A 14,698-nucleotide genomic window follows, 5' to 3' on the forward strand; every position below is an offset into this window, starting at 1 on the left:
AGTCCTAATCCAGAACTTCCTGGCCAGTGCTAGCCATGGTTGTTTTGGTAGACAGTATTACTGGAGCTCAGCGATTAAACACCTACCAATTACGCGTCTGACAACACGATAGAAACAATTATCCAAATGCATAGCAACGACAGTGACGAAAACGTTGCTCCCAAATAATGGTCACCTGTAACTGGATTGCATTTTAAGACGAGTAATATGGCATATTATCACGCACTGTTAATGAGATGCGTTTCGTTGGCCGAAATAACTATCTTCGCGATGAGTATTAAAACAGCTACTGATGTATGGAATTCGAGCGGCTGAATAGAGGTATGGACAACACGTTAGCCTGGATGATGACTCGAAATTTGCATTTGACCCATACGTGAGTTGCCTAATGAGGTGGTATCAGCGGCACTCGAATTTTGGTCCGGCCAGCCCGATGTTAATTTTAGCTACTCATATTAACCAAACCAAACACTTTTTAGCCTGGTTTCACAAACTTTATTATTGGTGTACGGCCTAGATAGCGAGTTGTAAACCCATTTTCTACAACACAACTGATCCCAAAGATGGGAACCGAGCAAAGATAAACATTTCAATTCTTAATTTATCACTTCTTGACTTAAACTGTAAAATTTATCTCTGTTCATAATTTTGACGCAGTTAGATATGGTTCTACTAAACTCATTTGGACAGCATTTACAAAAACTATGACTGAACACACATTAGAGTAGGGAACATGCGCAGGAATGGGAAATTTTGTCATTATCTACTCACGAATGAAGCCATAAAGGTTCTTTCCTTATGTAGAGCTTATAAAATGCCCGGAAGAGGTCAATAACAGAACTGAGATCGCTCGTTCAGTCGCCACATTTATTATTGAATGAGCAAACACAGTTATCCTCAAGACAATGTTAGGAATTCTACATAAGAGAAGAACCTTGGTATCATCATTCATGAGTAGATAGTAACAAAAATCCCTATTCCTATGCATAGTTCTACTCCAATGTATGTTTAGTCATAGTTACTGTAAATACTGTTCAAATGAATTTTGTAGATCTATATATAGCTATGTCAAGAAACGATAAATTAAAAAGTTGACACGTTTATCTTTGCTAGCTTCTCATCTTTAGGATAAGTTATATTCTAGAAAATAGGGCTTATAACCCGAAACATGTGTTGCGCAGTAATAGTGTTTGTGAAAAAGGGCTACAAAAGTGTTTCGTTTAGTTACTACAACATACAATGTTTTACCGCAAACCCATAGTTGAATCAGTTAAAATATTAATTTTAGTTGTTTCTCTAGACTTCTTCATCCCCCCATTTCCTGACTGAAATAGCCCTCCAACTTAAGAGCATAATATTAAAATGGTGTCAAATTACATTATTTACGTACAAACCAACTGTGTGGTTCATAAACCTCCTCCTTTTTTACCGCAACGAATCATATAACACAGTATCATATCAAAAACCCAAGGTGACGGAAACAGACCGATTTTGTGCTACCTATCCTGTTTTCCAACCAATCAGAGCAAATTATTAGAAAATGAAACTAGATATGTAGTAAATATTACATTAACCTCATATAAAAAGTCACCATATTTCATTAAAAGTTAAAGATATGCGTTATTTCCTTGAAACTCAAAGATATTCAACTTAAAAGTCTAATTATGCCCATGAAAATCAAAGATATTCATTAAATAATCATAAAAATGGTGTCACGTTATATTATTTACGTACAGACCAATTGTGTGCAATATAACGCCCGCACGTCTCCTCTTTCCAGCACAGTATTAGGAAATCCAAGTAGATGGAAATAAACCAATTACGTGTTTAATACCCCATGCCTCCTCTAATAAACATGAAACATCAAACTGAAGATACTAAAAGGTTAATGGTATATGGTAGATGTTTATCAGTAAATGCTTAATAGTAAACGCTAAATACTAAATGATAAACGCTTGACGCTAATCGATAAATGCTAAAAGGTTAACCCTAAATGCTTATAGCTTAACACCTATTGATCACTGAGGATCATTGATCATTGAGAATCATTGATCTCTTACTCTCATTGATCAGTGACCACCATTGATCACTGAGCACTATTGATCACTGGCCACCACCGATTGCTGATCACCTTCCATCACTGCAAGTATAATTACACATCTCTCTCTCTCTCTCTCTCTCTCTCTCTCTCTCTCTATCTCTCTATCTCTATCTATCTGTGTGTGTGTGTGTATGTGTCTGTTAATCTGTCTTCCACGATATATTTCGCACATTTTACCCCCGCCATGATCCATGCACCTTGATGTCAATGGGATGGCTTGCCTGCCTCAACTATACAGATGGCCGTACCATAGGATCAACCACAATGGAAGGGTATCTGCTGAGAGGCCAGGCAAACGTGGGTTCCTTAAGAGTGTCAGCAGCCTTTTCAGTAGGTGCAAAGGCAACAGCCTGGCTATTGACTAATCTAATCTTGTAATACCAACCAAAACAGCCTTTGCAAAAACACACATAATGTCTGCACGGACGCCGCAATCACTTTTTATACACTGTTACTTATAATCCGTCTTGATTGCAAAAATGTTTATTCACATGACCGGCTTCGGTTCCTCTAGAGCCATCTTCAGATCAGCAATATCGGTTTCATGTGACGCAGAATGTGAAGGTTGCTGAGTGTGGACGGCTTACTCCTGTAGCCGAAATTGCAGATCTGAAGATGGTTCTAGAGGAACCGAAACAGTTCATGTGAATAAACATTTTCGCAATCAAGACGGCTTATAAGTAACAGTGTACAAAACAGCCTTGCTGTGCTGATGCGGCGAATGGCTAAAACCAAAGGGAAACTACAGCCTTAATTATTCCCGAGGGCATGTAGCTCCACTGTATGGTTAAATGATGATAGCCTCCTCTTGTGTAAAATATTCCGGAGGTAAAATAATCTCCCATTCGGATCTCTGGGCGGCGTCTACTCAGGTCGATGTCGCCATGAGGAGAAACAAAACTGACATTCTACGGATCGGATCGTGGAATGTTAGATTCCTTTATCGGGAAGGGGTAGATTAGAACATTTAAAAAGAGAAATGATTGGGTTGAAGTTAGATGTAGTGGGACTCAGTGAATTTCGGTGGCAGGAGGAACTTCTGATCAGGTGAATAAAGAGTTATAAATACAAAGACATGGACTGAAATACTCATTACTGAAACCACTTTATACACTTCCCAGGCAATACGACCACGTGTCAAATGCCTGAGTAACCAAATTTTGGGGAACAGACCGCTGCAAGGCATGCAGGGGGGAGTCAGTACATTCCTGTAATGTACCGACAAAGTTGTGGAGCCATGCTGACTCCATTGTCTCGGCCAGCTGCTCTAGGATTCTCGGCTAACTATCCACGGCGCGATCAGCCCGATTGAGGTGGTCACACAGATTCTCGATTGGGTTTAAATCCGGGGAGTTCAGTGGCCTGGGGAGTGTGGTCAACTCATCCTGTGCTCTTCTGCTCTTCCAACTACGCACGAACACTGCGTGATGTGTGACACTTTGCACTGTCATCCTGGCACATGCCATCGTGCCGAGGAGCAACAACTGTATGAAGGGGTGTACATGATCCCCAAGCGTAGATGCTGAAACGTCCCTTTAGAGAAAAAAATGAATTACTGTGCTGATAAACCTCTTACATTATTTGGTTTTCAAACAGTTGAGCAGAACTGAACGTACTCAGACATTTCGCCCTTTGCCTATTCTGATCAACAGTAAACTGACACACAATATTTTTAGCGCAACGCAATCTGACTTTCAAAAATCCCTACAAAAGACTGGCCCTGACTAACAATAATCTATACCTTTCATGAATCTTCCTTACTCAACCCACTGCAATACAGCGAGCGCCAATACTGCCAGCTAAATAAAAGATTCAAACTACTGAAGGGACTAACTACTGATAGGCATACTTAGCAAATGAAAGATTTTGATAGAGAACAAACAATGTATTTACCTTAATAGTGTTCGAAAGTCATCATATATATATATATATATCAGTCCATGATATCCAATATTATAAATTTACTGTCTCTGATGGACACACGTCCTGATCGTCCGCTCTCAAAATTCCGCCATCTCTCTCCACACATCCACCACTGCTGGCTGTTCTCTTTCCCCACATCCACTACTGCTCGCGGCTCACCTCCAACTGCGCAACGCTACGCGCTGTTGACAGCCAACTGCCCAACACTACAATAGCATATACTTCAACCATGCAAACCAACGACAGCCTTCACACAGCACAGTCAGTGATTTTCATATAGAGCGCTACATGGCGCTACCAACATAAAAACCTAAACAGCCTACTTACATAGCCCCCATGCTCCCCACATCCACACATCCACCACTGCTGGCTGCTCTCTCTCCCCAAATCCAACAATGCTCACGGCTCACCTGCAAATGCGCAACGCTACACGCTGTTAACAGCCAACTGCCCAACACTACAATAGCATACACTTCAACCATGCAAATCAACCACAGCCTTCACACAGCACAGTCAGTGATTTTCATATAGAGCGCTACGTGGCGTTATCAACATAAAAACCTAAACAGCCTACTTACAATGCTTACTTGTGTTGATCCATTATGCCTTGCAAAATGAGATGATCACTCAGGGAAATTCGTGAAAAAATTCCGCACGGCATAATGCTTCCTCCCTCGGCCTGGACCCTTCCGATAATTGTAGGGTGTTCGCTTTCAGACGATTCACACCTACAGAACATAAAACGTGATTCATCCGAAAAAGCCACCTGCCGGCACTCAGTAGAAGTCCAGCTGCGGTATTGATGTGCAAATTTCAGCTTTCGCCGCCAATGAACAGCAGTGACCGTGGGTGCATGAACCAGGCACCTGCTGCAGAGGACCATATGCACCACCGTTCACTGAATGATCACTGACGAGACACTGTTGGTAGCCCATTGGCTCATCTGGCTCATCAGTTCCTCAACAGTTCCACGTCTGTTCACCATACACGTCTCCGCAGTCGTTCACAGCGGTCATCTACAGCCTATGGTGCACCGCAGCTGCCTCGGCGTAGGTTTCATGTAGATTCAGTTTGCCATGCACATTATACTCTAACTACAACGGCACACGTACAGTTTACAGAATTATCCATTTTGGAAATACTTACACCCCTGGCCCGAAAGTTAATGCTCGTTTGGACGTCAGGTAAATCGCTCTGTTTCGACAGTGCGACAACGACTACACTGGGAACCGCGTCCTCCCGACAAAGGGACCACACTTGAAATATACTCTGCACAGGTGACTTAATGCAGAGCTAATGTATGGTGCACTGGTGTTCATAATCCTGCTTGCAGTTTCGTCATAAAACTGACGTAGTGCTGGAGGGAAAAATGGTTCAAATGGCTCTAAGTACTAGGGGACTTAACATCTGAGGTCATCAGTCCCCTAGAACTTAGAACTACTTAAACCTTGTAACCTCCCAACAGATAAATTATATAATAACCTCCCAACAGTAATAAATATAAGTATATTAACTTCCCAACAGTAAAACATGTAATTCTATAATTCACATTCAGCTTAACCTCCCACAGATAAATAAGTAATATATTTATAGCATTTACATTTACAGTAACCTCTCCACAGATAAATTCCCTAACCTTGGAACAATAAAATGTGACTAATCTCCCAATAAAAAATGTGGCTCATAGATAACCTTTCAATAACTGACTGTGAATTTAAACTGGTAAATTTTGGACGTCAGCAGTGCTATGTCATGGCCCTAATAGATCACACTGAATAAATTGAAAATTCATACCTCAATGAAGTCGCCGGATAACGCATATATGTCTGCTCTTATAATAATTTTTTCCGGCACAGCCCAGTGCAATGCTGGCCGATAGATTTGTCATGTATAAAAGAAAACAACTGATTTTTTCTTTACAATAATCGGGATGACCTTGGATTGGAGAAATTAGTAAATTCTTTAAACTGAGATGAATGATTGTCAAAAGTTAATTTTTATAAAAAAGATTATTATTATTAAGACATTTTTTAAACATTTACATGGCACTTGATATAACAATACTACATACGCGCGAGGCTGCTTTTACCTCATATTATATCGCTCAGGCTCCGCCATCGATCCCCACGAGCGGCCCAGCCATCTTCATACACGCGACTGCTAGCAACTACTTACTTCTACTGCCACACAGTTCCTACTGCATACAACACTGCTCTCGGGTCTGAGATTATCTTATAGCTTACATATCGCAGGCAGCGCGTGAGCAATCCATCGAAATTACATCTGCTCGAGTGCGCTAGCAACAAATTCCTTAATCATTGACCTCTTACAACCTAACTAACCTAAGGACATCACACATATCCATGTCCAATGTAGGATTCGAACCTGCAGCCGTAGCAGCAGCGCGGTTCCGGACTGAAGCGCCTAGAACCTCTCGTCCACGGCGGCCGGCACCCGAATACGAGTCCGATTTCTTTAGCATTGTAGAACATCACTCGATAGTCACGTCAGAGGAGAACATTACGAAATGTCCGTTACCTATAGTTCATTACCAACAGATATTTGGATACCTACCTAGAAACTTCTTTCCCTCTTTGGACCACATGCGCTGCCGTGGTATGGGTTATAGTAGTTTTTGAAGACCGCGCACGTACATTTTGCCCCTAGGCTTCTACGTCCTCATGAATATTGAAATACAAAAATACTGTGGGCCACGTGGATCATTCGATGAAATTAAAATACATATCTGGGCGCAAAAGAATGCCGTTGTCCTATTTAAAATGACCAGTTCACAAGTGGCACGAAAGATTTCCCAACAAAAGAAAATTCATCTTCTACTCGATGATTTGACCATTATCATCACTAGACTACAGGCATGTCACGGATATTCAGAACTTTTTTGTAAACTGCAGCTCAAGAGTTTATGACGTCTCAGTTCTATGAAAATGAACTCTGAAATCGATTGGTATCACTATAAATGTGTCACAGTAGAGGAAATTTTTTAATATATTTTTTCATGTACAGCTGCTGTTATTTTATTACTAAAAGATCCTTTGGTATTAAGCTACTAAGTCGCACGTACAACAGCAATCTCATTGACACATGTCTCGAAGTTTTCTCACCAAATGGGATACTACCTGAGATAAGGTGTCATATCTGCTGTATAGACAGTTCGACTCATATGCCTTAGTTCGCGATCGTTTTGTGTTCAGAGGAATTTTTGAGTCCTCAGCAGGTATAATGCAATGACTGAGCTCCCATTTGCTTAACGACCGCGAAGGGAGGCATTTGAGCCAAACTTTCTATACAACAGATACCACACTTTACCGCAGCTAACGACCCACTTGAAAAAACTGAGAGTGACGTGTCGATGAGATCGCTGAGATATTTGCAATGTCCTTTGTAGCCGATGTTGCGAAAGCACGCTAGTCTCGTGCTATTTGAACCAGAGGTAGCAGGTTCGACTCCGAACGAGAGTACTTGGCCGGAAAGTGCAAAAGAATACAATTGCTGATCACAAGCTGTAGAGAAATGACGTGTCACCCCTTGAAGAAGGTGGCTTCGAAACTATTACTATGATCCATTCGTCAGTTAGGCACATCAAGTTCTTGAGCCATCTGTGGTATTTGAGAAGAATGCTGGCACCAGTTTCACGATTAGACAAACACACCACTAATAGTTGCATTCACTCATAACAATCACTAAACAATAACACTCGCCACTTTACACTTGCACTTCACTAAGGCAAAAGAACCACTGTATGTTAAAAAAAAAGGGGGATTTTGAGAATATGGGGAACATGCACACTTGTATCCTAGCTACTAAGATTTCGCATTCTGCCTCCCATACATCTTGTGTAATTATAACCATGTTGGAATCTAAACACGCACACGCACACGCACACGTACGCACGCACACACACACACACACACACACACACACACACACACACACACACACACACACAGAAGAGACCATCTGAAAAATCCGATAATATAACGATTATTTCTAGAACGTAAATGCATACTAGCATTGTATTATTAACTGCACCTTACTGTCCAAGTATATTAAGAACTGCAGAACATTTTAACTACTAAAAAGATAAAGATAAAATACTAGTTATTTTTAATTCGCAGCAAAAAGACGTAGTCAGGTTGTTGGGCTAACCGTGGACAAACTGATGCTTCAGCACGACCAACCCGCCGAACAGAACGTCCGACCAACTGCGCTGCCAAATGTTGCCGACAGTCCGCGGTTGAAGATGTTACTGGCTGCTGGCAGCGGCGCCTCGGCACTTCTTCCGGTCCTTGAGAAGAAGCTGTTAGATCCCAACGACGTCGCAACTCCTGCCAGCAGTGATGTCAGTTGGGACCCCCACAAACAGCTACAGTTCCCGACGCCTCACCATCACCAGGCTTCGTGTCCGCCTGCTGAGCATCAGCTTCTGAATCAGTCACCCCAGCAGATGTCTGCACTGTCGCATCCACCAGCACACGCTGTAGCTTTGTACGAGCAGCTGCCGCCGCCACATCAGGCAAATCCACCACCACTAACAACTCATTCAGTTCCACCAGTGCCATCACGAGCCCAGCTAGATCCTCCACCACCACAACCACAAGGAGCAGCAGCAGCAGCAGCTAAACAAGGTCCCACAACGTCACTGCCGCTACATCAGCGAGGTCCTCCTCCTATTCCTATTCCTCCTCGTCCTCTTCCTGCATCACCATCACTCCCACCATCTCAACCACGTCCACCACCACCTCTAACACAATCATCACCACCACCACCAAGTCAGCCTGGCCTACCTCTACAGCCAGCTCGCTCAGATCCTCAACAATTATCAACACAACCGGAACCCACGCCGCACCACCAGTCACGGAAGCCGCCGCAGCCACCGCAAAAACGTGAGGAGTGTCCTACTGCACCAACACACGCCAAAGCGAGGACAAATCACATGTGTGAAGAGTGTGGCAAGTTCTTTGCCACAAAGACGTCGCTTAAGGTAAGATTCGTAAATAGAATTTCACGTTCTCTAGTCTGCCTGTCGATCACAAGCACCAATACCAGCGGAAGATTGTGGATTCTTTCACGGATCCGATAAAAGTGAACAGGGGAAATGTTCTGATTGTGATTGGGACCGTGAGCGTGAGCTGTACAATTCGAGAATCGAGGTCTGAATTCCAATCAAGCACACTGCCTTAGTCTCTCGTGAAGTTTCAGTACAGTGTTCATTATGCTAAAAAGTGAAACTTTCATTCTGGAAGCAACCAATAGACTGTGGCTAAGCCGTTCTTCGTCATACCGTTTCTCCTGGATGTTGTTGTCTTCAGTCCTGAGACTGGTTTGATGCAGCTCTCCATGCTACTCTATCCTGTGCAAACTGCTTCATCTCCCAATACCTACTGCAACCTACAACCTTCTGAATCTGCTTAGTGTACTCATCTCTCGGTCTCCCTCTACGATTTTTACCCTCCACGCTGCCCTCCAACGCTAAGTTTGTTATCCATTGATGCCTCAAAACATGTCCTACCAACCGATCCCTTCTTCTAGTCAAGTTGTGCCACAAACTTCTCTTCTCCCCAATCCTATTCAATACCTCCTCATTAGTTACGTGATCTATCAACCTTATCTTCAGTAGTCTTCTGTAGCACCACATTTCGAAAGCTTCTATTCTCTTCTTCTCCAAACTAGTTATCGTCCATGTTTCACTTCCATACATGGCTACACTCCAAACAAATACTTTCAGAAACGACTTCCTTGTACATAAATCTATATTCGATGTTAACAAATTTCTCTTCTTCAGAAACGCTTTCCTTGCCATTGCCAGTCTACATTTTATATCCTCTCTACTTCGACCATCATCAGTTATTTTGCTCCCCAAATAGCAAAACTCCTTTACTACTTGAAATGTCTCATTTCCTAATCTAATTCCCTCAGCATCACCCAATTTAATTTGACTACATTCCATTATCCTCGTTTTGCTTTTGTTGATGTTCATCTTATATCCTCCTTTCAAGACACTGTCCATTCCGTTCAACTGCTCTTCCAAGTCCTTTGCCGTCTCTGACAGAATTACAATGTCATCGGCGAACCTCAAAGTTTTTACTTCGTCTCCATGAATTTTAATACCTACTCCGAATTTTTCTTTTGTTTCCTTCACTGCTTGCTCAATATACAGATTGAATAACATCGGGGAGAGGCTACAACCCTGTCTCACTCATTTCCCAACCACTGCTTCCCTTTCATGCCCCTCGACTCTTATGACTGCCATCTGGTTTCTGTACAAATTGTAAATAGCCTTTCGGCCCTGTATTTTACACCTGCCACCTTTAGAATTTGAAAAAGAGTATTTCAGTCAACATTGTCAAAAGCTTTCTCTAAGTCTACAAATGCTAGAAACGTAGGTTTGCCTTTTCTTAATCTTTCTTCTAAGATAAGTCGTAAGGTCAGTATTGCCTCACGTGTTCCAACATTTCGACGGAATCCAAACTGATCCTCCCCGAGGTACGCATCTACCAGTTTTTCCATTCGTCTGTAAAGAATTCGAGTTAGTATTTTGCAGCTGTGACTTATTAAACTGATAGTTCGGTACTTTTCACATCTGTCAGCACCACCTTTCTTTGGGATTGGAATTATTATATTCTTCTTGAAGTCTGAGGGTATTTCGCCTGTCTCATATATCTTGCTCACCAGCTGGTAGAGTTTTGTCATGACTGGCTCTCCCAAGGCCGTCAGTAGTTCTAATGGAATGTTGTCTACTCCGGGGGCCTTGTTTCGACTCAGGTCTTTCAGTACTCTGTCAAACTTTTCACGCAGTGTCGTATCTCCCATTTCGTCTTCATCTACATCCTCTTCCATTTCCATAATATTGTCCTCAAGTACATCGCCCTTGTATAAGCCTTCTATATACTCCTTCCACCTTTCTGCCTTCCCTTCTTTGCTTAGAACTGGGTTGCCATCTGAGCTCTTGATATTCATACACGTGGTTCTCTTCTCTCCAAAGGTCTCTTTAATTTTCCTGTAGGCAGTATCTATCTTACCCCTAGGGAGATAAGCTTCTACATCCTTACATTTGTCCTCTAGCCATCCCTGTTTAGCCATTTTGCACTTCCTGTCGATCTCATTTTTGAGACGTTTGTATTCCTTTTAGCCTGCTTCATTTACTGCATTTTTATATTTTCTCCTTTCATCAATTAAATTCAATATTTCTTCTGTTACCCAAGGATTTCTAGCAGCCCTCGTCTTTTTACCTACTTTATCCTCTGCTGCCTTCACTACTTCATCCCTCAGAGCTACCCATTCTTCTTCTACTGTATTTATTTCCCCTATTCCTGTCAATTGTTCCCTTATGCTCTCCCTGAAACTCTGTACAACCTCTGATTCTTTCAGTTTATCCAGGTCCCATCTCCTTAATTTCCCACATTTTTGCAGTTTCTTCAGTTTTAATCTACAGGTCATAACCAATAGATTGTGGTCCGAGTCCACATCTGCCCCTGGAAATGTCTTACAACTTAAAACCTGGTTCCTAAATCTCTGTCTTACCATTATATAATCTATTTGATACCTTTTAGTATCTCCAGGGTTCTTCCACGTATACAACCTTCTTTCATGATTCTCCTGGATATGTTATACAAAAAGTTTGCAGTGGAACAAAGTCCTCAGAGTTTGGGAAGTAGGAGAGAGACAAATGGTTCAAATGGCTCTGAGCGCTATGGGACTTAACATCTGAGGTCATCAGTCCCCTAGAACTTAGAACTACTTAAACCTAACCAACCTAAGGACATCACACGCATACATGCCCGAGGCAGGATTCGAACCTGCGACTGCAGAGGTCGCGCTGTTCCAGACTGTAGTGGCTAGAACCGCTCGGCCACCCGGCCGGCAGGAGAGAGACACTCAGGGATTAAAATCATGGCTTGGGTCTTGAATTATACTGTATTAAGTTATTCCGTGATAAATGTTTTGGCGCCAAATTTAATTTTTTTAGATGAGAAATATTGCAGTTACAATGAGGTTCCGTACGTGTTATTCCACTCTCAGTCAACCTTACATTTAGATATAATCACCGCTACAGAGAACTGACTCGATACAATGAAACACTGGCAGTTAACTGAAAATGTTAAACCAATAAACGCTAAAAGTTAGTATGTGTGAAACTTCTTGGAAGATTAAAACTGTGTGCCGAACTGAGAATCTAACTCGGGACTTTTGTCTTTCACGGGCAAGCGCTCTGCCAACTGAGCTACCCAAACATGACTCACCCCCTTTCCTCAAAGCTCCTCCATCTGCGCAGTTAGTTACGGTCGTGCATTGTTATCCATAAATATGAAGTCAAAGCCTAATACACCCCTGAAAAGACGCACATGAAGAAGGAGTACAGCGTCACACGAACACAACGGTGAATAGAGTGTGTTCAAAGATTTGGAGGTCAGTACGCCAATGCTTTGTTAAGTCTGCCCACACCATAGCTCCTGGACCACCAAAACGATCATGTCCGACAATACTGGACGGACCCTTGTATTGCCAGAGGTGACAACGCGTAATGCACCTAGGAACATGATCGTTTTGGTGGTCCAGGCGTTGTGGTGTGGGGTGGTATAATGCTGCATGTGTGTGCTGCTGACCTCCAAATCCTTGAACACGGTATACTCACTGGTCAACGTTCCTGTCCGTTCCCCAGACTTAAATACGATCTATCACAGTGGTTCCCAACCTTTCTTAGACCATAATTCTTAGTGCAATTAGACATTAGTTAGTATCCCCCTTCCCCCATTACCACCAAATTAAGTACCCAACTAAACTGTAGAATGAATGACTTTTCTTGGAACGCTCTTATTTTTAAAATGACGAAAGATGAATGACTTTAGTGTGTGTGTGTGTGTGTGTGTGTGTGTGTGTGTGTGTGTGTGTGTGTGTTTTAGAATGAATGATGAAGCAATCTGTGGTGCATCGCAAGTGCTTCCCACAACTCCTTCTCAGATAAGAAAGCTAACACTCCACAGCGAAATGGCCGGGTTGGGGATTTTCTCTGCCCGGGGAGTGGGTATTTGTGTTGTCCTCAACATTTAATCATCACCATTATTCGTGTCAGTGACTAGATTGGACTGTAAAAAAATTGGGACTTTGTAAGGGCGCTGATGACCGCGCAATTAAGCGCCCCACAAACCAACCATCATCATCATCATCATCATCATCATCCACAGCGAGAGCAGACACGTGCAAGAAAACATACTTCCCTTGCACTACTCCTTTCTATTACGGCATTTGCTTGACTTGCATACTGTAATCCCTTTTAAAATCAAACAAGTTCCGATGTGTGCACTATCCTTACTGTTTGTGAATCACTTTGATTGTTGGACTTGTTCTGATCTGACATAAATTGGATGACTTCAGGCTGTTAATTCTTTGTGTCTAACTAGTCTAATAATAATAATAATAATAATAATAATAATAATAATAATAATACTGCATACAGCCTTATTCAGTTACTGCTGTGTCGTGCTGTCAATTAATTCATTTATCTCTTTCGAAGCGGGTAATGAAACAATTTCTGGACGATTGCAGGTACTACCTACAACTTGGAGAAGACATTTTCTTGAGATTTTAGCATCTGATACGTATATGTCTGCTTTTATTATAAGCAATGTATGGGACAAAGCACAACATACGTGCGTAATGGGTGGACTATGTGAGAAACCTCCACCGGATAATGCTACTAATTGAGAAAAAGCAAATATTAAAAACCTACATAATCAGTATTATAGCCTTACAAAATTGTTATAATAGTAATGATCTTTTGAAAATAATTTAGTTCCGTTACTGAAACAAAATCGAATCGTTTCGTTTTTACCCCTCAGAAAATTTTATTTTATCCGTCAGGGTGCAATTAACCCACGTTTGAAACCACTTATCTAGCACTTCTGGGGTGCGTTGGGATGACTTAGTACATCCGCCTGCACCAACGATCACCCAACAGTTGACAGCCGCATTGGCGAAGGCATAGAAGGCCCAACCGCAAGAACTTCTTACCAACTTTGTGTCAGCGTGGGACCACATTGCAGAGTATGCAGTGGCGTCCGTAGTGGTCATACGCCCTATTACAAATCATGTTCTGCCCTTAGTAAGGTCCAGGGAACCATCATAAATCGCGATGACTTCGGTGTGATTACTGTCTTTGAATAAAACTGTCATTTCTATTCGTTTAATTGCGTATTTCTTTCAGTTATGTTCTGTACTCTATTCCATCGAGCAAAGGTACTTGGCAGTGTCCATCATGCGAAAGCTACTTTCGCCTAAGTTTTGCCCACCAATAAATGCAGGGTGAGTCAAGACTTGTCGGAACGAGGTTTTCGGCAAATAATAGTATGCTAAGTGATATGTACTTTATTATGTGATTAAGAGTCTTAAAAGATAGCGGCACAAGATGTATTGCCAACGAAAGTGGGATCAGCCGGAGGTGTCTCATTCGCATTTTGCATCGATGTAAATTCCATCCTTATCGTCTCTCATCACACTAGGCACTCGGAGGACGTGACTTCGAAAGCCATATAGAATTTTGTTGATTTACTCTGTATCGCGTGGGAAATGACACCACGTTTTGCCAACGTGTGCTCTTTACCGACGAAGCCACGTTTACATATCGCGGTAACGTAAATTTACGTAACAAGCACTACT

At 42.1% G+C, this 14,698-nt stretch overlaps 1 protein-coding gene across 2 annotated transcripts in view; it reads left to right on the forward strand.

Annotated features, from left to right (window-relative positions):
- Nucleotides 1-14,698, forward strand: part of LOC126282113 (uncharacterized) — a 388,870-nt gene that overhangs the window by 318,359 nt on the left and 55,813 nt on the right. For both annotated transcript variants that reach the window (XM_049981576.1, XM_049981577.1), the window contains exon 7: nt 8,214-9,026. In XM_049981576.1, coding sequence (XP_049837533.1) covers nt 8,214-9,026 — 813 coding nt within the window. The remainder of the gene's footprint in view (nt 1-8,213; nt 9,027-14,698) is intronic.

This window comes from Schistocerca gregaria, chromosome 7 (assembly GCF_023897955.1).
Source record: "Schistocerca gregaria isolate iqSchGreg1 chromosome 7, iqSchGreg1.2, whole genome shotgun sequence".
In the NCBI taxonomy this organism is placed as follows: Eukaryota; Metazoa; Arthropoda; class Insecta; order Orthoptera; family Acrididae; genus Schistocerca; species Schistocerca gregaria.